The 24698-nt window shown below is 44.1% G+C and overlaps 1 protein-coding gene across 4 annotated transcripts in view; it reads right to left on the bottom strand.

The window, feature by feature from the left end:
• UBP1 (upstream binding protein 1) overlaps positions 1 to 24698 on the bottom strand; it is a 64514-nt gene that overhangs the window by 8670 nt on the left and 31146 nt on the right. For 2 of the 4 annotated variants that reach the window (XM_027522254.1, XM_027522258.1), the window contains exons 3-11: positions 16053 to 16129; positions 11810 to 11915; positions 11286 to 11392; positions 8900 to 9052; positions 8686 to 8796; positions 8130 to 8237; positions 3245 to 3348; positions 1011 to 1065; positions 676 to 769 (exon numbers count right to left, since the gene is read on the bottom strand). In XM_027522254.1, the coding sequence (XP_027378055.1) occupies positions 676 to 769; positions 1011 to 1065; positions 3245 to 3348; positions 8130 to 8237; positions 8686 to 8796; positions 8900 to 9052; positions 11286 to 11392; positions 11810 to 11915; positions 16053 to 16129 (915 nt within the window). The remainder of the gene's footprint in view (positions 1 to 675; positions 770 to 1010; positions 1066 to 3244; positions 3349 to 8129; positions 8238 to 8685; positions 8797 to 8899; positions 9053 to 11285; positions 11393 to 11809; positions 11916 to 16052; positions 16130 to 24698) is intronic. The other 2 variants (XM_027522255.1, XM_027522256.1) reach the window with 2 other exon arrangements.

Raw genomic sequence — 24698 nt, 5'->3', positions numbered from 1 at the left:
AAGCACTGACACGACGCCTTAGCACCACGCCCTCACATCCATCTGAGAGGAAAGGTAACGTATTATATGATTCCGTTTATGTGACATTTTCAAAACGACAAAATCATGGAGACAGAAAACAGATTAATGGCTGCCAGATGTTAGGGATGGTGGGAGAGGGGTACTGGTGCTAGGGAGACCCCTGTGGCGGCGTCAGCATTCTGTACCCTGACTCCAGCGGTGGTGGTGGTTATACGGGCCTACGGGTGTGACAGCAATGACGCCATGCACACGCATGGCGGCAAAGCCAAGCTCCTGGTTTTGACACCGAACTACAGCTATGTAACGAGCTGAGTGAAGGGGGCACGGGGACATCTGCGTTATCTTTGCAACTTATGCAAAGCCAAAATTATTTTACATAAACTTAATAAAGTGAAAAAAATTGTGCATAAGCATTTATACCTATGTAAAACAAGGGCGTGTAAACCTGGTGAAACAGCATGGAGTGCCTGTTCTGATACTGCACCAAGGGTCTGCACGATGCCACCGCTGGGGACGCTGGGGGACACAGGGCCTCCCCCACAGGCTTGGGCAGCTTATGACTCTGTACACAGCTTCTGCTCCAGTATTTAATTACGGCCAATAATAGTACAGAACAAGTAAACTACGTGTGCGTGTACACAAACACAAGCATACCTAAAAAGTTGGAGAACAGTCTTGTGTAGGAAGAGAATCTGTTTTTGAGCAGCCACTGCTGTGTTTCCTGGATCGTGGCTGAAGGCTGAAGCTGCTGTTAACAGAAGAGATGAACGTAAACGGAGGAAACTATCTAGACCAACACCCGCCCAAGCCGCTGGCATGTTACAGGACATGTAAACACAACACAGAAAGCCTGCACGTTTACAGTTCAGCACACCCACAAAGAGCAGGGGTGTAAGCATTCGGTGACCCGAACAGTGATTCAAGTCTCTGCCAGAGGCTTCACGATGCAGGACCCTGAATGCATGAGAAGTTAGGGTAAAGACACTTACTTCACTAGAGGCCTGTGGAATTCCATCTCCCTGATGATTTGGGGAAGAAGAATTGCTGGGGATAAGGAAGGAAGGAAGAAAAGGGTGATTGTTATATATATATTTTTTAATTAGGACATTAAAGGATACTACGTGAATTTAACACCGTGGGACAGAGCAACGTAAATATGCAAAAACAGTGTCTGCACAACTGGTCAGGGAGTCAGTATGGCGATAAGATCAAGACACGAGGGAGTTTCCTGGTGGCCTAGTCGTTAGGCCTTGGTGCGTTCACTGCCATGGTTTGACTCCTGGTTTGGGAACTAAAATCTCACAAACTACACAAATGTGGCCAAAAGAAAAAAAGATTAAGACACCAGAAGATGGTTTCATTTGCAGCCTCTCCATCTGTTTAGCAAGAAAGTCAAGTTTCATGAAACACAAGGTCTCCATTTCCAGGGGTGCCAAGAAAATGAAGGATTCTCATTCATTTTAGGTAGGGAAAAAATATGAGAATCAAGTAAGGTAAACAGTGGAAAATAACAGCAAGAAAGTCTACTTCAATAATGTGCTATAAGAAATGATCTAAATGAACCTAAGCCAAAATAGAAAATAATACCCCTTTAATGAATCCATTTATCCGCTGTTGAAGAGGGTGAAATTCAGGACAACAAAAGGAGCCAGGGTGTGCCGCCACCCTGTGTTTCCAGGGAAGAGTGAGAGCAGCTGCGTCGGGGGTACACTTGCCTTCTGGGTCCCTTCTCAGCACCCGCACCCCAGGTTCTCGGGTCCATCATGCCAACTGTTCACTGCCCCCTGCCCACTGGAACCTGAGCTCCTTCGGATGGGGCTTCACTCATCTCCCAGCACCCCGAACAGTGTGGGGACCACAGTGGGGTCCCAGGAAAGATCTGGTGAGCCGGTGTGTGCATGATCTCACCGCTCCCCTCTTAGCTTTCTAAGACTGTTCAGTGCCCTCTGTGGAAACAAGCTGGTCCCACGTCCAGGAGTGACCACCACCTCCTGAAGCACAGTAACCTACGTGGAGACAACTGGCCTCTTATCCATCCATCTCCTCAGGGAAAAGGCCTTTTTTTTCCCCCTCTCTTTTTCTCACCAGACCCTGTCAGACTAAATGTTCATGTTCCCTCAAAAAACCACCCTCCTGCAGCGTGATGGATGGTTTATTAGGAGGAGGGCCCTTTGGGACATGATGAGCAGTGGATGGAGCTGTGAGAGTGGAGCCCCAAGAGAGGGATCGGAGAACTGGGAGTGCGCCTCCTCCACTCCGCTCGCTAGCACAGGAATACGCAGGCTCGCAGCCCACAGCCCAGGAGACACTGCTCACCAGGACCATCCTGCAGGCCCCTGGAACCGGGCGTCCAGCCTTCAGACCAGGAGGAGTGACCTCCTGTCGTTTATAAGCCACTCAGTCCGCGGTGTTTAATTACAGCAGCCCGAGCTGAGTCCGACCTTGTGAGCATGTAGTGTAAAAATGAGAATGTTTTCCTTTTTTTCTGGCTGCACCATGTGACTTGTGAGGCCTTCCTGGCCAGGGACTGAACCTGGGCTGCAGCACGAGTGCTGAGCTCTACCCGCTGGGCTGACAGGGAATTCGTTCCTCTGTGGTTTTAACTCTATTATGAAAGTTGCGTTCCTTCCCAGTAAGAAGCGTCCTGAGAGTGAGGACCCTCTGATCCAACTACTCACCAGGTGCTGCTGCTGACAGGCCAGAAGAGAGGACGGACAAAGCCCACCGTGCCCACTTCTGAAACCAGAGCAAGCCTTTACAAGTGAAAAGTCTTTCCTCTAAGTCTAAAGACTTAATTTTTTAAAAAATTAGTGTCTTTGGGAGAGGCAAGAAACAGGGCAGAAAATAATCCTTGTATGCTATGGTGAACATCAAAGACCAGTGTACCTTATCATAAACACAACCACAACCTATTCAAGTCAGTTTCCCCTTAAGAACTCAGTCTTCTTCTCTCTACCCGTGAACCTCATCAATGTTATTTTTATCTCACAAAGAAAGATATCTTGAAAGCGCACCCTTTTCGGAGTCCCACGGCTTTGAGTGTGTGAGGCACAGGGGCTAGGAAGGAAAAAGCTGGAAGGTGACGACAAGACGATTTTGCTCAGCAACAGACTGTTTCTCATTTCCACGTACCCCAGACACACACCCAAAGGCCACCGTGACTTAAGAGAGGAGCTAACGGAGCGAGGCCGCCCGGGGCCCCGCGCGTCACGCACGCCGCTACCTGTCCGGGACGCTGCAGGCGCTCGGCGGCGGGGATGTGAAGGTGGGAGCTGCGGATGGGCTGTTGTTCACGTAGGCTGTGGGGGTGTCGGGCCACGGAGAGCACTGCGGGTAGAAACAAAGATCCATGAATGACTCGCTTCTCCAGGATGTGGCAGATATTCTTGTATTCACTCTCTACTCTGGCCAAATCCAAGATCATGAAACACAAGACACCTGACATTCATCAAGCAACCTCACAGAAACACGTCAGACCGACTCTGTGTGTGCGCGTGTGCGTGCATGTGTGTGCATCGGTGAAAATGCTACCTGTTGCAGCATCTAGACCCTGACTACTCTCAGGCCCTGAGGTGACTGAGGACAGCGGCCAACTTGCCTAAAGGCGCTTCAGATGTGCGCTTAAGGATCGCTGCATTGTGACCTTGCGAACGTCCACCTTCTCCTCATCCGTTCCCCAGGAGGTGCCTGCCTATCGAGGTCTGAACAGCAGCAGAGGCAAGCAAGGGCTCGCAAGCACCGCCTAGCCCTGTGTGCTGACGGGATGCGACTGCCCGCCGGGTGTGGCGCTCGCCCGCCTCCCCAAGGAGCAGGCGCCCCAGCACCGGGCACTTGCTCGCTCTCGGGTGGAGCCATCCCCCAGTAAGAAGAGATGGGCCCAGGGTCACAACACCAGAACCGCAGAGGGTACTGCCTGTAGCCATCTAGCTATGTGTTCATATCATCTAGAAGGGGCAGAGTGGACTTCAGTGTTTTTCACAGTTCTGACCAAATACAGAGCCAAAGATCCGGAGACACGTTAACTATACAGCTACGCGCACGGACAACGCTGAAGCCAACACGCCGCGCAGGCCGGGGAGGCCACGGCCGCTGAGGGCGGAGGGCTCCACCCCACGCCACGGGGTTCCTTCCAAGCCTGACTACGCCCCCGGTGTCCAGGGTCCACGGTCGTCGTCACCTCCTCCCGACTGACACGAAAAGGCCGCCTCTCTCGCCATGGCTGCAGGCCACAAGACTCTGCCAAAAACTGGGCTAAAGACCATTCAGAGATACTCGGATGGACACTGAGGAAGTACAGGACTCTAAAAAAATTCTACATGTCAAGGGGTTTTCAACTTTTTGCTTTCAAAATAATTCAGGAAGACATCTTGTCAGCTGACAGACACTGAGCTGGATCCATCAGAGCATACAAAAATGAGATCACTGGAATTTCTGGCAGGTATCTCAGAAGGAGTTCCAGGGCCTGAATGACACAGTGCTACAAAGAAAAATCTATGTATCCAAACAAGGTTTCTCTTAGCTACACAAAAGTTATAAGAAGTTCTAGCCTCATCATCCAAAATACATTTCCAATAACAATTCTATTTTTATACTTAGCAATTATTCATCAAAATGTATATGATTTTGTATTCTGATAAATTGGTAAAAATAATAAGTTTTAAATTCCTCAACTGACTTAAGCTTTATATGGTCACAGGAAATTTTAAAAATGAAATTTCAACTTGTTTGTGGTAAAAAAAGTAGGGTGATTTTTAAAAGTTTTTCAGGCATGAAAGTATATCCTATTTGGACAAAATTATTTAAGGGGAATTAAAGAGAAAACATGAGATCAAGAAGTGTGAAAGTGTTAGTCACTCAGTCGTGTCCGACTCTTTGCAACCCCATGGACTGTAGCCCGCCAGGCTCCTCTGACCATGGAATTTTCCAGGCAAGAATACTGGAGTGGGTTGCCATGCCCACCTCCAGGGGATCTTGCTGACCCAGGGATCAAACCTGGGTCTCCTGCACTGCAGGCAGATTCTTTACCATTTGAGCCACCAAGCTTTCAAACTTAGAGGGTAATGTGCTGGCTTCACCTTAAGCCATACATACAAATATTCACTGTGTCAGAAAACTATTTCCTTTGCAACTATTTAAATTTATGATGAAAACTTTCAGATGTCAATCTAAAAATGTGCAAGGGAATTGTACTCTTTCTCAAAATTCTTTTGTGTGAAGTCAAGACCACTAGTCTGAAGGGCTCTTGAAGACAGAAACCAAGTCTCCCCAAAGGTTACAGCTCAGCAGCGTGTCTGACACCCATCAGTAACATGGGTGAAAATAAAACCAAGTCCCAGAATCTTAACATTCTTCACAACTACCCATTAGGCAGCCCCTCAGAAACAGGGAAAACGACTGCAGACTTGATGTTTCAACTGTCATCAACTTGACAGCTAAATGACGTCTAACCTGGCTGCAATGCCATGCTAAACCCTGGCATGTCATACCAAGTTCACTGTACATGACATTTTCACAATGCCCGCTCTTTTCAAACTAGGACCTTTGTTCTTTCCAGCTTACCAAGTAGGACCTCCTCAACACCTACAGAATGAGGAGCACAAGACCCTGTGAGCCGCCCGACACGTCTCCTGACTTGCTGGCGCCAAATGCTCACGGCCACCTTCACGACACGGCAGATCTTCCTGCTACACCATCTTCCCCAGTTCAGACTCCAACAACACAGCATAACACGCACATCTTAACAGCTTTGACCTTTTCCTATCGAGTCTCCCCAAATCCGCTTTGGTAATTACTGCCAGGTATATAACTGAGGAAACAAAGCCATCAATAGCTCGAGGCAGGTAGTAAGTATAGCAAAGACACCAAATTTACTGTAATTCCATCAACATGCTTTTTTCACTTTTATGTATCTGGATTCTTCTAGCATAGAAAAGTAGGGCTGTTAACTGACATCTGAAACTTGCCCGATAATTAAGAGACTCGATTCACTGAACACTGGAAAACCAGCACTCAATGCAAACTGGCCTTCACAGGTTCTTCAACGGCCAGGCTGGATGAAACATCAAGACTCTCCCACGTGCTTTTTTCCTAGGCTTTTCTTAGTCTCGACCTAGGAGGGTGCAGGCACACCAAGGAGTATTTTCAGTGTTTCTTCTACCTTGTCATTCTTCCCTGGCTTTACAAGTAAGCAATGGTACTGCTTCAGCAAGGTTCCAGCAATACCCGACCCTGACCCACAGGGTGGCACCTGTGGTGCCCCGTGAACAAAGTCCCTCCCCAGGAGGAACAGAAAATGAGGACCCACTGGCAGACCGCAGGCCCTGACAGCCCAAATCCAGGCCCATGAAACACAGCTCAGATGTCAAGACCAACAGAGACGCGGAGGGCCCGGGTGTGCTGGGCTCTCGGGAACCTACGGTGTGGCCTCTGTTCATGCAGGACCGTCTCACACGGCACCATGCAGTTTCAGCAGGTAAGTCTGGATCTTCCTACTGAAAGCCAACTGTCACTCTCAGAGAACTGTAAGAAATGCTGGCCGACTTTTGTAGGCACTCGAAGAAATATACAAAATGCCGCAGACTTTTCTTTTCTAAGGAATTAATCTGTACCTTGTTTTTAACAAACACGTTTCCAAGAAGACCTCTAACTACCTCCTAGTCTTAACCAAACCAAAGCAAACGCAGTCTGGGGCAGCAAGCAATGCACCCCAGGAAGACATGCTGATCTGCTGACAGGCCACTGATCTGCTGACATTTTGCATACTTCAGACTTAAGAATCATGAATTCTTAACAGTTCTACTGTTTACAAATTAGTTCTGGGCTATAACACATTTAATTTATAATCAGAACCCATTCATTTTAGCTAGTTTACAACACGAGGGGGAAAGTGACTTGAGTTACCAGGGTTTCCCCCCAGGAAGTTTACTGAGAACCATTTGTGTCTTCAGCTGGGAAATGAGGGGAACAGAAACATAAAACTGGAGGGTGGACGTTTGAGGGAAGGAGTATACAGTGGTTCCGTACAACCTGTGGTATGAATCCAAAAAACCCACTTAAAGAAAATGCATCATGTGTGGGGCCCTTACCCCTCAGAGAAGGATATTTTCAGTTTTATTATGTACAGAAGCATTTAAAATATTTTCACTCAATGCTTTACTTCAGAAATAATAATCCTGTGATAGTGGCTGTGGCCTTCATAGTCTACAGTTAATTACCAATGCGCGTGTAAGGGTCAAAGTCATCAAACTCTGCAGTGATGAATACAGTAGTCATTAATACATATGATGACAGCTATTTTTAAAAAGTAATGTTTTCTGTTTCCATTTACTGCAGGTATAGAACTAATCTAAGTTAATACCACAGGATAATCCTCTGTCAACTGTTTGATGAAATATGAAATAAAGACCTTCTTTCTTAAGCTGGTCAAGTTCATATTCAACCAAGGGCCCCCTGGACTATACACACTGTGGGGAGCCAGGGCCGAGTGCAGCCAGGTGCCCCCGGCCGGCCTGAAGCGTAAGGTCACAGTGCGGGCGCCAAGAGGAAAGGCTAACACAGCCCAAGTCCAGTGCTGCCGAACAGGCTTTTCAAAGTGCAGACGCGCATTCTCGCGCCATGTGCGGGAAGGGGACACAGTACTGCACAGGCTGCTGTCGGGCTGCTGCCATCACTCCTCTGAGTATCCATGACATTTTCTTATCATTTGCACACGTGAGAAAACAAACCCTTTTTTAATTGCACGGAAGTAACTATTTTACTACAAGAATGTTCAATCAATGTCAGTGCTCATAAAGGGAGTGTTGTGTGCAAAGGAGAGAGGGAGGGAGAGGAGCACAGGAAGGAGGCAGGGGGTGAACACAGCTCTGGGTGCCATTTTTTTTCCCCCTCCGAAACCACCCAATATGGTCAACTTTGTTTTAAAGTGTTAGATTTAGGAAATTGTCCTCAGTGAGGAACCAACAGAAAGCAGGAGTCTAAACAAAAGCAAATTCAATCAGGACAAGGACATCAAAAACAAATTTGGCTTTATGTTTCAGTGGGAGTCGGTCCTATATCTAACACTGCACAAGGTTTCTTGCACAATGAAAAGAGAAGCAGAAGCCCCTTACACTGCCTCGCTTTGCCAGAGAATCACCGTAGTCTGCTGGCAAAGTCCGCTTGCTGGACTTTTTCTGCTCATGTTCAACTGCATCTTCAATTATAGGCTCAAGCCTCATCTGGACAAACACCAAAGATTGGGATCAATGTCTTTTCGTTACACAGAGAAAGATCTAACACCCTGTTTATGTCTCCACCATCCGATTTAACAAACATCCGACCAGCAGGATTCCAAGGTTTTAGGAAGATGCAAAACCCCAGACGTGACAAACATCGGACGTTCTGGGTCCCGGCTTAATGTCTAACCAACTTCGGGGATTTTAAAGCAAGTCTGCTTCCGAGACCCGACTGGGATTTCAGCATCTTCATTCCAGACCCCACCCAGGAAACCAATCACTTAAACTCCCCCAATTTAAAGAGTATTTTCCCCGCAGATTTTCACCAAGAACATTATGCCCAATGACCACCCAATCTTCCCGGACCCTTCGCGGCCAAAACTCATCCTCAGAGGTGGTGCCAGAGGGCACGGCCCGGCTCCTCCGCAGAGCCGGAGTGGCGCCGCATTACCTCTGTGAGGACCGTGGTGTCATAGGACGGCTGGTACTTCTCCTTCTCGTGCGCGGCTCTCTTCTCCATCTTCTCTCGGTCCGTTTTTTGTTTCCTATCTGCACCTTTTGGCTTAAAAACAAAGCAGACTTTTTCATCTATCAGGCCTCAGACGCACACCTTTTACAAGCAACGCCAGGCCTCACTTACTCAAAGCCTGCTTTCCAGCTCTCACCTTAAAAACTTTGATTTGGCAGCTAGCTGAGTGTAGGTGATCTGTGTATTCTCCATTTTCATTCTGCTTGAAGGTGTCAACCTGGATCCTAAAAGGCACTCCCTTCTCACCTCCGTGCTTCCGGGGAGTGAATTCGGTGCTGATGCAGTGTACCTAGAAGAGGACTCGAGCTGAAATGGGTCCAAGTCCTGCCCACTGGTCACCCTTCAGCCCTGCTGCCTTTCAGAAGTCCCGCCACAGGGAAACTCCAGAGCCTTTCACACAGACTCCCACCTATGAGCCAGCTATCTGTCGGGACTTCCCCTTCCCAGATCCAGCAGAGGCTCTCTGAACTGCCTGCTCCAGGGCCTCACCTCTAACACAGGAAAGGCTCCGGCGATGAGCACCGTCAGTGTAGTGGCCTTCCTGAGTCTGTCCCCGACCCCCGCCCCAGACCAGACCCATGGTCCTGAACCTGCACGGGGCTCGATCCACAGGAACCGTCACGCCATTACTTACAGCCCCAGGGTTTGCCCTCTACTGCCAGGACCCCAAAACCCAGCCAGCTGGCCACCTTGCTGCTGTTCCTATGTCATCAGCCTGTGGCACTTTGCCTGGGACTTTCACAGTCCACAAGGCTCATCCCTAGCTCCACGGGCATCCATCTGAGGCTCCTGAGGGTGGACGCATTTCCCACCACTTCTGCCCCCTCTTCCTGTGCTACCTCGGGGACACTCCAGGGTACTGCACAGTGTTAGTAACAAGACTTTAGTAATTTCTGACGGCGACACGTCTCCTCTTCGAAGAACTCAAGGTTAAACTGATTTCTACACTAACACTGAGATATATAGCCAGCTCATACATCCCTCTTTCACCACATAATCAGATACCCTGTCAGATGAACAGTATGAGACAGTAACAAGTAACACAGCCCTACTGACTATTAGCTGACGGGGGACACTGCTTGGAGGACCCAAAAATGCAAAATACTAAAGATTCTCTAAAGTTCACACAAACCAGAGTCTACTTAGGCTGGTTAGCAATTAAAAGCAATCTTCCTTTTCTATATAAAGATCACCTACTCAGCAAATTTTAATTCCACCACTGACAAATTTGAATATACTGAATATTAGAATTACTGTTGATTTTATTTTACATATAATGATACTATATATTTGTTTTTTCAAAAACTAATATCTTAGGAGATACAAACTGAGCATTCACAAGTCAAATGAAATGCCTGAGGGTTGCTTTACAGTATTCCACCAAGAAACAAAAGGGGAAATTATAGTATCTGTAGAAGCCAGGAGAAGGGCACACAGACAATTCATTATCTTCTCTTATTTTTATGGGGTTTGAAATTTTCAGTGTTAAAATATTTTTAAACAAAGCTAGACTATACTTTTTATAGTGTACTGCTAAGTCACTTCAGTCGTGTCCGACTCTGTGTGACCCCATAGACAGCAGCCCACCAGGCTCCCCCGTCCCTGGGATTCTCCAGGCAAGAACACTGGAGTGGGTTGCCATTTCCTTCTCCAATGCATGAAAGTTGAAGTCGCTCAGTCATATCTGACTCTTAGCGACCCCATGGACTGCAGCCCACCAGGCTCCCCCGTCCCTGGGATTCTCCAGGCAAGAACACTGGAGTGGGTTGCCATTTCCTTCTCCAATGCATGAAGGTGAAAAGTGAAAGTGAAGTCGCTCAGTCCTGTCCGACTCTGAGCAACCCCATGGACTGCAGCCTACCAGGCTCCTCCGTCCATGGGATTTTCCAGGCAAGAGTACTGGAGTGGGGTGCCATCGCCTTTTCCGTTTTATAGTATGCTATGCTAAGTCACCTCAGTCGTGTCCGACTCTGTGTGACCCCACAGACGGCAGCCCACCAGGCTCCCCCGTCCCTGGGATTCTCCAGGCAAGAACACTGGAGTGGGCTGCCATTTCCTTCTCCAATGCATGAAAGTGAAAAGTGAAAGTGAAGTCGCTCAGTAGTGTCCGACTCTTAGCGACCCCATGGACTGCAGCCTACCAGGCTCCTCCGTCCATGGGATTTTCCAGGGAAGAGTACTGGAGTGGGGTGCCATTTTCAATCATCTCCTTTAAAAATAGGTTTTGTTCCAGACAAATACATTCTGACAAGAAGTTTTGATTATTGTTACTACCAGTGATAAACGTAGTATTTAAATAATGCTTTACACATCAGATGGTCTCTATGTGTTAATGTCTATACATGTTGAACTTAGTACATTAACTCCAATTTAACAGTGTATGTTTGTATATACAAAAGACATTACAAGACAGTTTACAAATAAGCATTTAAGGAAAATAAGATCCTGCACCAAGAATTCAGTCTCACCCACGGCCTTCTGAACAGAGGCTAGTGAGCTTGTAATAATGGGAAACTCCAAACCTGAATGAAAGCAGATGTGCGTTTTGCAGGATCCCACAGAAATTCAACTGCATTCAACTGGCTTGGATTTGTCCTTGTGTCAATTATTCCCACGGACATTGGAATATCTGCATTTTAAAAAGAAGTGACATAGGAACAAACCAATTAAAAGGTTACAACTAAGATGATTATGTGCTAATGAAACTATTCCGTCCTTTTTCCTTAAATGTTCTGCATGGTCAATCACTTCAGCCTCAAAGCCCACTTACTCTGCATCGTACTTTCTCCCACCATGGTTTGTTTCTATTTCATTTTATTAAGAAAATGAGGGACTGATGCCAATCAACAATGATCTAAATGATTTCAAACTCATAAAATTTCTGGCTCAGTTTCACTAAGCACACACACACACAAACCCCAACTTCATTTTTAACTATAAAACAACTCAAGTCACACAGGATCTGCTGACATCAAACCGTTCCCCACTCATCACACATGGTGTGGGGCTAGCGTATCAACATGGGCTCTTCTAACGCCACCTGTACCTAAGTCGAGGAGTCTGTCTCCGGGGCGATTCCACTTCCAACCTTCAAGTTGCTGATGCTCTGTATATTGGAGTCGTCGGTCATGGAATACAACTCTTATGATGCTCTACGGAATAAGAGGGGGAAATGAACACTTTCAAACTGTCCCAGCTAAAGAGCACAAGTGTATTCACTTCTTACACATTAACCTATAACAGAAAAGCATACAAAAGCAAAGTCTAATTTACACATTTTGCAAGTGAGCTGTCTTGTTCTTGGATACCTAAGTTATAGGTACAATTAATGATATTTGGTGCAAAGAATTCTAACTCAAATAACAAGAATAAAATGGTTTCTTAGGTAAAATTTTTATTAAAAAATTTGATATTATAATTCAAAATTAAGGTCTGTGTCCATAAGAAATTAGGAAGAGTTATATCTCTATAAAGAAAACATTAGGGACGACCCTGGCTCTCCCGTGGTTTGGGCTCTATGCTTCCAATGCAGGGTGCCTGGGTTTGATCGGTGGGCAGGGAATTAAGAACCACCCCCCAGCACGCTGCATAGCAACCGCCCCAAAGTGTCAAGAGCACGGGGTGAGGGTAGGGAACTGCCACCTGCCCCCGCAGAGAACCTATGTACAAAATTAATTTAAACTGCAAGTGAGGTTATCTGAGGTAAGCAAGGGAAACAAAACAGGAAAGAACACGGGTAAACGTCATCCAAACACTCAAGTTCGTTCCGATGGAAGGCTTTAACTCTACCCCACAAACTAGGCCACTCTCTGCTCTCCACCTATCCCTCCCTCACCTGCCACAGGTCTGGGCTGCCAACTATTATTTTGTTTCAGGGACAGGCTAACAGGTCATCAAAATGGATGCAGATACCATATTTGCACTAATTAGTGTTCCTGACACATTTATAAGTAACTGCTTCTCAGACTATGATGGAGTAAGATGATCTTATTTCCAGTAGACTCCCTGCTGGATGGAACAGGAAATAGCTTGTGAGCCATACACAGAAATATTACCATCAGTGCCCCTGCCTCCCCCAACACCACATGCTGTCCAAACCAAAGCTGATACGTACTTTGAAAAGAACCATTTACAAGCGCAGCGCAGAATATGTCATGATTTTGATTCTCTCGTATTTAGTAAGAACCAGATCAAATCCATGAATTCAGATAAAAATAGTTTGAGAATATACTAGTTTATAGTGCTGTACTAAACCCCTTTCTAGGTCAGACTAAGTAGCACAGTGAGGAACATGAAGGGAGGACCACACTTAGGAAATGACAGGATATAAAGAAAACCTCTTAAATGAGATTGGAAAGGGGAACAGTTGTTCTCTGGAAAGTGAAGTTGCATCCGACTCTTTGCAACCCCATGAACTTGAGCCTGCCAGGCTCCTCCGTCTATGGGATCTTCCAGGCAAGAATACTGGAGTGGGTTGCCATTTCCTTTTCCACAGGATCTTTCTAACCCAGGGATGGAACCTGGGTCTCCCGCACTGCAGGCAGACTCTCTACCATCTGAGCCACCCGAAGTTCTGGCTAAAAGGAGACAATGCACCTAGAGAATGAGCCACAGATAAAGGAGCCCTAACAGTAAGACAGAAACAGAACAAGCAGAGAGAGCATGCTCAATATTTTCAGCACATCAAGAAGTTCCCAAGCACCTTTGCTCAGCAACATTTGATCCCTAAGACTTTCCTTCAAGAGTGAGTCAAAGATCATGGGGGCAGGAAATTCAACTCTAGATGGCTGCAGAGTATTCTAACGGCTCTTCTAGCTGAAAAAGGATGTTGTCTTTTAAGAAATTCATCCTGAGGACCTTCCTGGTGGTCCAGTGTTTAAGACTCCACGCTTCCAATGCAGGAGGCACAGGTGTGATTCCTAGTTGGGGAACCAAGACGCCATGTGACGCAGCCAGAAAACCAAGAAAAAGAAATTCATCCTGAAGGCTCTGGCAGCAGCTAACTGCAACTCTGAATTCCAGACAAGCTCTCGTGACATGATTGGCTGTATTCACATCCACCAAGAATCAGACATGCGGTTTCTCAAGTGGTTGATCAAACTAATTTAAGACCGTTTAAAAAGTAACCCTGTGACTGTCACAATGACAACAGAGTTCACCCACATCATCCCTGAAGTAACATATTACTAGGCTGAATATTAACCAGGTGTGGTACAATTTGGCAAAGGTTTGCCAGGATGCCCAATACTTGTCTGACAATGATGAGCTGGAACCAGGTCATGCTGAGAGAATCAACACTGATGATAAGCCTCCTGGACTCTGGAAAACGAGAGCTGTGAGTCTCCCTGACCAAACTCTATTTGTCACTATAGAGACTATGGTGACACTATCTGTCTATAGTCCAGCAGAGTATAACCAATCCAATGGGGCTTGCTTACTGGGAACAATGCTGACACCTTTGTAAAAAGGTGAATCTGATCAGTGTGTACCGCAGGTGAGAAAGCAAAATGAGGGAATTTTTACAAAGCTGGCTTGAAGCTTAACGTTAAAAAAAACTAAGATCATGGCATCTGGTCCCATTATTTCAAGGCAAATAGATGGGGAAAAAGTGGAAGCAGTGACAGATTTTATTTTCTTGGGCTCCAAAATCACTTCCAAGGGTGACTGCAGCCATGAAATTAAAAGATGCTTGCTCCTTGGAAGGAAAACTATGACAAACACAACAGTGTATTAGAAGGCAGAGATAGCACTTTTTGACATAAGTCCGTAAAGTCAAAGCTATAATTTTTCCAGTAGTCATGTATGGATGTGAGAATTGGACCAAGAAGAAGGCTGAGTGTGAACTGTGGTGCTGGAGAAGACTCTTGAGAGTCCCTTGGACAGCAGGGAGATCAAACCAGTCAATCCTAAAGGAAATCAACCCTGAATATCCACTGGAAAGACTGATGCTGAAGCTGAAACTCTAATACTCTGGCCACCTGATGTGAACAGCTGACTCATTAGAAAAAACCCTGATGCTGGGAAAGATTGAGGGCAGGAGGAGAAGGGGTCAACAGAGGATGAGATGGTTAGATAGCATCATTGACACAATGGACATGAGTTTGAGCAAACTCCAGGAGATAGTGAAGAACAGGGAAGCCAGGCATGCTGGTCACAAAGAGTTGGACAACAACAAATGATTAAAAAAATACAGTCATCTGACTCACCCTCTAGGGAAACGACCAAACTCACTGATGCAGCACAGACATGACAGAGTCCACATGTAAACAGCACATGTGAGCACAGGTAAGTCTCCCCTCTCCTTCCATTCCAAGCATGCTGGGAGTCCTAGGAGTCAGGAGAGACCTGGGCGCTTACTCCAGGTTGGCAAGACGGTGCTCCAGCGGGGAGCAGCTCTCCTAGGATTGGGAGCTTTGTGCCCTTAAACGTTCAAAGGCTCTCAGGCCCGCAGTGCTGGACAGCTGCTTTCGGGACGCTAGGTTTCTCAGCATCAGTGCTGCCGTGCCCTCCCCACGCTCAGCTTCTGAAAAGGGACGGGCCTCTCCAACCGAGTGCCTCTCCGCACTGAGGGCCCAGCGGGCCTCCCTGGAGGAAGACGGAAGCACCGAGAGAAGTCCTGCTTCTCTCTCACTAACACAGCCCCACTGAAGTTTTCCCTCTTCCCACTGAAGCTTCTTCCATAACCCTTGCCCTGAAACGCTCTAGAGTTCTGATGTTACATTGTGTGGTGAGGGACAAGTGAAGACAAGAAGGATCCACCATCCATGATACTGCAGGAGCCAGGGTGGGTCTGAAAATCCTACAAGGACTGGGTTTGGCCTGGAATGAATGACTCTTCAGATACTCCAGTTGGGTGAAGAAATAGAATTTTACTTAAGAGAAATTTTAAGACGTAAAATAAAAGGATCTTTAGAAGTATCACAGTAACACTCACACTTGCTTCCTCAGTAACTTCTCCCTAAGGCACCTTTTAAAGAGAAATGAAGTTTTTGTCATTTCAGTTACTGAGTTTTCACCCTTGCTCAGCTACAGCTAACTGTTCTCTGGCACCTTGTTTCCAGAGGGCCTCAATATTTACTTCACTCAGTAACTGCTATAATTCCTATTTTACAGAGAAGTAAACCAAATATAGCTCAGAAAGTTAAGTTTTAATAAACCCATTACTTCCTTAAAGTGACATTAAATAATTTGTTAATAACTCCTGCAACAAAAACCAAACTCTTGCAGCAAAACTGCTATTGTTTTGAGTCGTTTCAGCTTCTTTTCAGAATGTCAATGGAGGTCCTTACCTTTACCAGTTTTCCAGTGATCTCAGGCACATCTCCCATTTTCCGATTATCCAGCATTCGAATTTCGTAAGACTGACCTACATGTAAAAACTGGGTATCAAAAACAAGCCATATAAAGAATCTAACCCTGTGTATTCAGCTCTCTCTCAAACACACAATTAACCAGTGTTAATTTCTTAGAGAAGCAAACTTGGGTTGATCTTTCTCTTTCCTGCAAGTCACATCCTTCCCTCCTTCCACTCACAGAAGACTGACGAGTTCCTTGGTCACTTCACTTTCCTCTCACACTACAGTTTCGTTACACATACACACATGATCTGAAACCAATTTTTCTTAACAGCTTTACTGAGGTATATCTTACATACCATAAAATTCACCCTTTTAAAGTGTGCAATTGTTTTTTAGTATATGCAGACTTGTGCAGCCATCACTGCTATTAACTTTAGAGCACCTTCATCACCAGAAAGAAAACATACCCGTGAGCCCTCCCACCCCCAGCCCCTCGCAGTCACTCATCAATCTACCTTTTGCCTCTTGGGATTTACACGTGTGGCCTTCTGTGACTGGCTTTTTCACTTACATGTCAGTCTTTCCTATTTATGGCCAAATTATTCAACTGAACACACACAGCACATTCCGTTGATTCATTCAAGAGCTGACAGGCATCTGGGCTGTTCCCACTTTTGGGCTGTTATAAATAATGATACTAGCAACATCTGTGGACAGGTTTTGTATGAGCTAGGGTCAAATCTTAGTCCTGGAGCCTTCTTCCTTGTGTCAGGTAAATCCAACTTCCATTTTGTCACTGCTCAATTTTGGGCCATAAAAAAACACAAGTAGATTCTCACATACCAATCTATTTAATTAGGAAAATAAGCTGCTGCCAAAAGTCAAGTAATATGCTCCAGATTTACTAAAAATGATTTCTGGATTAACTATCATTAAATAATAAAAGTGACAGCATAATTTGATATGTAGAAAATTAGGAGTAATTAAAGAGGGCTTCTAGTCCGTATGAAGTTAAGGCTCTTTATGATCAAACTACCAATATCCTACCCACACTACACTGGGCTTACAAAAAAACATACAAAGGGTGTAAGATCATACGGTCAAAATATAAGTTACCAAGATACAACCAAATCACTCCAGGGCTGGTAAAGGAAAATAACTGCCATGTGTACCACTAAAGAACAGTCCTTACATTAGTTCAACACACCGAGAGATTAAAAAAACACCTGTATGGCAAGAGAGAGATTTTTTTCCTTTACAGTTAAATATGTAGCACACTAAACAATGGATCTGAACTGGTCTTTTAAAAAGGCAGATGAATATCCAGGAGTGCTGGGGAGCTGCCTCCACTGCACACGTGCCCCCGGGACGCGCCTGAACCATGCCGCTGCCGAGGGCCCCAGGACCAGACCGCAGTTTCGGCATCTGCACATCCTCTATCAAGGGAGGGGTGTCCAGCACACAGAGTAGAGAGGCGACAGGCACCCGTATTAAAAACAGCCCTCGTACTAAATAAACCCACGCAAGCAACACAGGGACATCCCCACATATAAAGAGCCCTCCCAAACCACAGTAGATAATTGTTTTTTTTTTCCCCTAAACTCACAGAGTAAGAGAATATAAGTAAAATGGAGAAGAAGAGGAACCACTCCTAGTTAAAAGACCAAGAGAATTTCCCTGAAAGAATAAACAATGAAGCAGACCTCTTTGATCTAATAGACACTGAGCTCAAAAAGGAGGTAATGAAAATATTGAAGGAATTATGAAAGGCTATTGATAGAAATGCAGATTATTATAAAAAGGAACTAGAAACTATAAAGAGGGGCCAAGAAAAATTAGAAAATTCATTTCCTGAAAGCTAAAGTAAAGGCAATGAATACCAGAATGAATAATGCAGAAGAAAGAATAAGTGATCTGGAAGGTAGAATAATGGAAATTATCCCATCAGAAGAGCAACTAGAAAGCCAAATTAAAAAACAAAATGAAAGCAGTGTAAGAGACCTACCTATGGGATAATCTAAAGCATGCCAATCTACAGATAACAGGGGTTCCAGAAAGGAAGGAAAGAGAAAAAGGGACTGAAAATGTATTTGAAGAAATTATGGCTGAAAACTTCCCAAACCTAAAGAAGGAAACAGATATCCAGATACAGGAAGCATGGAGGGTCCCAAATAAGATGAACACAAAGAGACCTACACCATGACATAATAAAAATGGCAAAAGTTAAAAGGGGACTCCAAAGGCAGCAAGAGAAAGACAGAGTTCATTACAAGGGAACTCCTGTAAGACCACAAACTGATTTCTATACAGAAATGCTGCAGGCCACAAGGGATATATTCAAAGTCCTGAAAGGGAAAAATCTGCGACCTAGGACATGCTCTACCCAAGAGCATCATTCAGAACAGGAGAGATGAAGAATTCCTCAGACAAGTAAAAACCAAAAGAATACAGCAATACTTAGCCTATTTTAAAGAAAATATTGAAAAGTCTTCCCTACATAGTAGTAAAGAAGAATCTATAGAAAAGAGAAAAATCCACAATTAGAAAATAAATCACTTAAATAAGCTAGCACACACATTTAAAAAAAAAAAACAAATTCCTGTGAAAGTGATGATAACCATAATGAACAGTGAAACGATAAACATCAAGATACAAAGTGAAAGTCGCTCAGTTGTGTCCAACTCTTTGTGACCCTATGGACTGTAGCTCCTCTGTCCATGGAATTCTCCAGGCAAGAATACTGGAGTGGGTTGCCATCTCCTTCTCCAGGGGATCTCCCTGACCCAGGGATTGAACCTGGGTCTCCTGCATTGCAAGCGGATTCTTTACCAACTGAGCCACCGGGGAAGTGGTGAAGATATTAAAAAAAGACATCAAAATCATAAAATAGGGGTGGGGAGGGAGTAAGAGAATGCAGACTTTTCCCCCTAGAGTATCTTTTGAGCCCATATGACTAACAGTCTAGGGAAAGGAGATAAAGGAAGCCGCTGATATTCTTGAAAAACAGAGTAAGCACAAATCAAAAACAAAACAGTTTCATAAAAAAACAAAAAGAAGAGAACATAAGTGTAATACAAGAGAAAATCATGAAACCACGAAAGGAAAAACAAAGAAAAAAGAAAAAATATAAAATCAATGGGAAAATAGGTTTAAAGTGGCAATACATACATAGTTATCAATAATTACCTTAAATGTCAATGGATTAAAAGATGCAGAGGTGCAGGCTGGATTTAAAAAAAGAAAACAGAGGCTCAACTACGCTGGCTGTAAGAGACCCACTTTAGGGCAAAGGACACACACAGACAATGAGAGGATGGAAAAAGCTACTTCGTGCAGACAGAGAAGACAAGGAAGAGGGGGCTGCAATACCCTTAACAGAGAAAACAGACTTTAAAGACAAAGGACACTGGACAGTGAAACAAGAACCACAGGAAGATTTTACACTTGGCAACGTATACGCACCTGATAAAGGAGACCCAGATACATAGACTAACAGACACAACGGGAAAAGCTGACAAGAGTGTAATAGCTAAAGACTTCAAGACAGAGAACCAGTAAGGCAACGGAGATCTTAAATGATACAACACAACAGGAGACTTAATTGATATTTTTAGGACATTTCATCCACACACACACACATAAAACCAGAATACACATTCTTTTCCAGTGCACATGGAATATTCTCTAGGACTGATCCCACACAAGGGCACAAAACAAGCCTCAACAAATTTAAGGTCTCAAGGATCTTTTCTTACCACATTACCGTGAAACTAGAAATAAACCACAGTGGGGAGAAAAAAAAAGCAAAACACAAACAATTAAAGGAGACTAAACATTCTACTAAAAAATTTACGGGTCAACATTGTAAAGCAATTATACTCCAGTAAAAATTTAAAACCAAAAAACCTAACAGATTTCAAGGATGAAATCAAAGGGGAAATTTTAAAATACCTTGAGGCAAATGAAAATGAAAACACAACCATACAAAATCCACAGGACGCAGCAAAAGGAGTTCTTAGAAAGAAGTTCATAGAGATACAGGCCCTCCTCAAGAAAAAAAAACACTCAAACAACCTAACTTACAACTTAAAAGAATTAGAAAAAGGAGAACAAATAAAACCTAAGTCATCAGAAGGAAGTAAACAGTAATTATCATAGAGGAAACAGAGACTAAAAAGCACACACAAACAGACACACAAAACATCTCCCCACAGGAACTTCCCTGGTGGCCCAGTGGCTAAGACTTCACACTCCCGATGCAGCAGGTTCCCTTGGTCAAGGAACCAGATCCCAGATGCCACAACCGAAGATCCAGCAGACTGTAACTAGCGACCCAGCAGGCTACAACGAGAGATCCTAAGGCTGCCACAAAGAGTGCCCGCATGCCACAGAACTGCGGAAGACTTGGCACGGCATCCCCCGACCCCCCACGCCGAGCCTTCTACAAACCAAAGTCCAGGACCAGATGTCTTCACAGGCGAATCTTACTGAACATACAAAGAACCTATACTAACCCTTCTCAAACTCTTCCAAAAGACTGAAGAGGAGGGAACACTCTCAAGGACATTCTATGAAGCCACCATCAACCTGATACCAAAACCAAAGATACCATGAAAAAAGAAAGCTACAGGCCAATATCTTTAGATGAATACAGATGTAAAAATTCTCAACAAAGTATTAGCAAATCGAATCTAACAACACATAAAACAGATCATATACCACAATCAAGCGGGATTCATCCCAAGCTCACAAGGATAGTTCAATATATGCAAATCAGTCAATGTCATGTACCACATTAAAAAAGAAAAGTCAAAACCCACATGGTCGTCTCAATAGATGCAGAAAAGCCATCTGACAAAATTCAACACCCAAATGTATACCAAAATGGGTATACACAGAACATATCTCAACATAATAAAAGCCATTTATTACAAACCCACAGCCAATATAATAATTCAACAGTGAAAAGCAGAAAACATTCCGGCTAAAAACTGGAACAAGACAAGGATGCCCACTGTCACCACTTCTATTCAACTCAGAATTGGAATTCCCTGACACAGCAATCAGAAAAGAAAAAGAAATAGAAGGTAACCAAACTGGATGGGAAGAGGTAACATTGTCCCTATACACAGATGACATGATACTGAAAATCCTAAGGATTCCACACAAAATCTACTAGATCTGATAAGTGATATCCTGCCCTCAAAGTAGCAGAATACAAGATTAACTTTCAGAAACTGGTTGCACTTCTTTACACTAACAATGAAATATCAAAAACAAAAAAAAAGTAAAAAAAAAAAGTACCCTTTAAAATCACAACAGCAAAATACCTAGGAAAAAATCTGACCAAGGAGATGAAAGACTTATGTGCTGAGAAGGATAAAACATTAATACAGGAAATTAAAGAAGATTCAAAGAAATGGTAGCTACCCATGTTCTTGATTGGAAGAATTAATACTGTTAAAATGGCCATACTACCCAAAGCAGTCTACAGGTTTAATGCAATTCTTATCAAATTACCTATGACATTTTCTACAGAACTAGAACAAATAATTAAAAAATGTACACAAAACTATGAAGACCCAGAATTGCCAAAGCAATCCTGAAGGACAAAAAAGACAAAACAAAACAGGAGGCACAACTCTTCCAGACATTAGACAATAAACAGCATAGAACAGCACTGCCACAAACACACACACGGATCAATGAAACAGAGAGAGCCCAGAACTAGACCCACACACCTGCAGTCAGCTGTCAGCAAAGGAGGAAGATTATAACAAGCGGAAAAGTCTCTTCAGCGAGTTGTGTTGGGAAAGTGGACAGTTACATGTAAATCAATGAAGTTAGAATTCATACCATACCACCATGCACAAAAATAAACTCAAAATGGCTTAAAGATGTAAGCTTAAGACATGACACCTGAACACTCCTGGATGAGAACACAGACAAGACATTCTCTGATATAGATCATACCAAATATATTCTTAGTCTCTCAAGGCAGATGAGAACAGACAAGACATTCTCTGACATCAGTTCAGTTCAGTCACTCAGTCATGTCTGACTCTTTGCGACCCCATGTATCGCAGCACACCAGGCCTCCCTGTCCATCACCAACTCCCGGAGTTCACTCAGACTCATGTACATCGAGTCGGTGATGCCATCCAGCCATCTCATCCTCTATTGTCCCCTTCTCCTCCTGCTCCCAATCCCTCCCAGAATCAGAGTCTTTTCCAATGAGTCAACTCTTCGCATGAGGTGGCCAAAGTACTGGAGTTTCAGCTTCAGCATCAGTCCTTCCAATGAACATCCAGGACTGATCTCCTTCAGAATGGACTGGTTGGATCTCCTTGCAGTCCAAGGGACTCTCAGGAGTCTTCTCCAACACCACAGTTCAAAAGCATCCATGCTTCAGCACTCAGCTTTCTTCACAGTCCAACTCTCACATCCATACATGACCATAGGAAAAACCATAGCCTTGACTAGATGGACCTTTGTTGGCAAAGTAATGTCTCTGCTTTTTAATATGCTATCTGATGCTGCTGCTACTAGGTCGCTTCAGTTGTGTCCGACTCTGTGCAACCCCATAGACGGCAGCCCACCAGGCTCCCCTGTCCCTGGGATTCTCCAGGCAAGAACACTGGAGTGGGTTGCCATTTTCTTCTCCAATGCATGAAAGTGAAAAGTGAAAGTGAAGTCGGTCAGTCGTGTCCGACTCTTAGCGACCCCATGGACTGCAGCCTACCAGGCTCTTCCGTCCATGGGATTTTCCAGGCAAGACTACTGGAGTGGGGTGCCATTGCCTTCTCCGAATATACTATCTAGGTTGGTCATAACTTTCCTTCCAAGGAGTCAGAGTCTTCTCCAACATAGATCATACCAAATATATTCTTAATCTCCAAAGACAATAGAAAAAATACACAAATGATATCTTATCAAAGCTTTTGCACAGCAAAAGAAAGAAAAAAAAGAAAGTTTAGCTGCTCAGTCATGTCTGACTGACTCTTTGCGACCCCAAAGAGGCTCCTCCATCCATGGGATTTTCCAGGCAAGAGTACTGGAGTGAGTTGCCATTTCCTTCTCCAGAGGATCTTCCCGGCCCAGGGGTCGAACCCAGGTCTCCCACATTGTAGACAGATGCTTTAGTGTCTGAGCCACCAGGAAGTCCTTTGCACAGCGAAGGAAACCATAAAAAAAAAAAAAGACCACCTACAGAATGGGAGAAAATATCTGCAAAAATAAATGGGCTTAATTTCCAAAACATACAAACAGTTCATAACACTGAACAATAAAAAAAAAAAAAAAAAAAAAACCCAGTTGAAAAATCAGCTGGAAACCTAAAGAGATTTCTCCGAAGAAGAAATACAATGGGCAACAGAACATGCAAAGATGCTCAATGTCACTAATTATTAAGAAACACAAGTCTGAAGTAAAATGAGGTACTACCTCACACAAGTCAGAATGCCATCATGAAAAAGTCTACAAATAACAAATGCTGGAGAGGGAGTGAAGAAAAGGAAACCCTCCTACACTACTGGTGGGAATCCAAGTTGGTGCAGCTACTATGGAAAACAGTAGAGAGTTTCCTCAGAAAACCAGAGTTACCATATGATCCAGCAATCTCACGCCTGCAGATATATCCAGACAAAACTATAATTCAAAAAGATAACTCCATCCCTATGTTCACAGGAGCACTATTCATAATAATGAAGACATGAAAATAACCTAAATGTCCACTGACAGATGAATGGATAAAGAAAACGTGGTCTATATATAATGGAATACTAGTAAGTGGTTAAAAAAACAAAAGAGCCACGTAACGCCACTGGCAGCAACATGGATACAAACAGAGGCTACCATACTAAGTGAAGGAAGTCAGAAATAGAACAGGTACCATATGACGTCACTTACGTGTGCAATCTAAAAAACAAGAGAACCTAGCTATGAAACAGCAGCAGAGTCATGGCCATAGAGAACAGACTGGTGACTGCCAAGGGGGAGGAGGGCGGGAGAGGGATGGTTTGGAAGTTTGGGATCAGAGACAGGAACTAGTATCTGCTGTGCTGTTGTTTAGACACTACATCGTGTCTTTGCGACCCCGTGGACTGTAGCCTGCCAGGCTCCTCTGTCCGTGGAATTTCCCAGGCAAGAATACTAGAGTAGGTTGCCATTTCCTTCTCCAGGGGATGTTCCGAACCTAGGGATCGAACCTGCATCTCCTGCTTGGCAGGCAGGTTCTTTACCATTGAGCTACATGGGAAGCCCAAACTAGTATATATAGAATGGATAAGCAACAAGGTCTTGCTGTATAGTACAGGGAACTATATTCAATCTATCTTGTCATAAATCATAATGGAAAAGAATGAAAAAGAATGTATAACTGTATCATTCTGCTATACACCAGTAATTAACACAACACTAAGTTAACTATACTTCAATTTAAAATTCTTTTAATTTAAAAAAAAGAATGAATCTTTGATACACCATTATGTATCCGAAATTATACTCAACCTCAGGAAGTTAGAAAACAAAAATTAACAAAATGTTTGTGCTAATTATCAGATCAACAAAAAAAAATTCAATTAATTAAAACAAAAAGACAAGTGGGTAAAAATGGGGGAGAAATAAGAACATAAGATA

The sequence above is a fragment of the Bos indicus x Bos taurus genome, chromosome 22 (genome assembly GCF_003369695.1).
Source record: "Bos indicus x Bos taurus breed Angus x Brahman F1 hybrid chromosome 22, Bos_hybrid_MaternalHap_v2.0, whole genome shotgun sequence".
Lineage (NCBI taxonomy): Eukaryota > Metazoa > Chordata > Mammalia > Artiodactyla > Bovidae > Bos > Bos indicus x Bos taurus.
The sequence above is the reverse complement of the archived record's forward strand: the minus strand, read 5'-3'. Positions and strand labels throughout refer to the sequence as shown.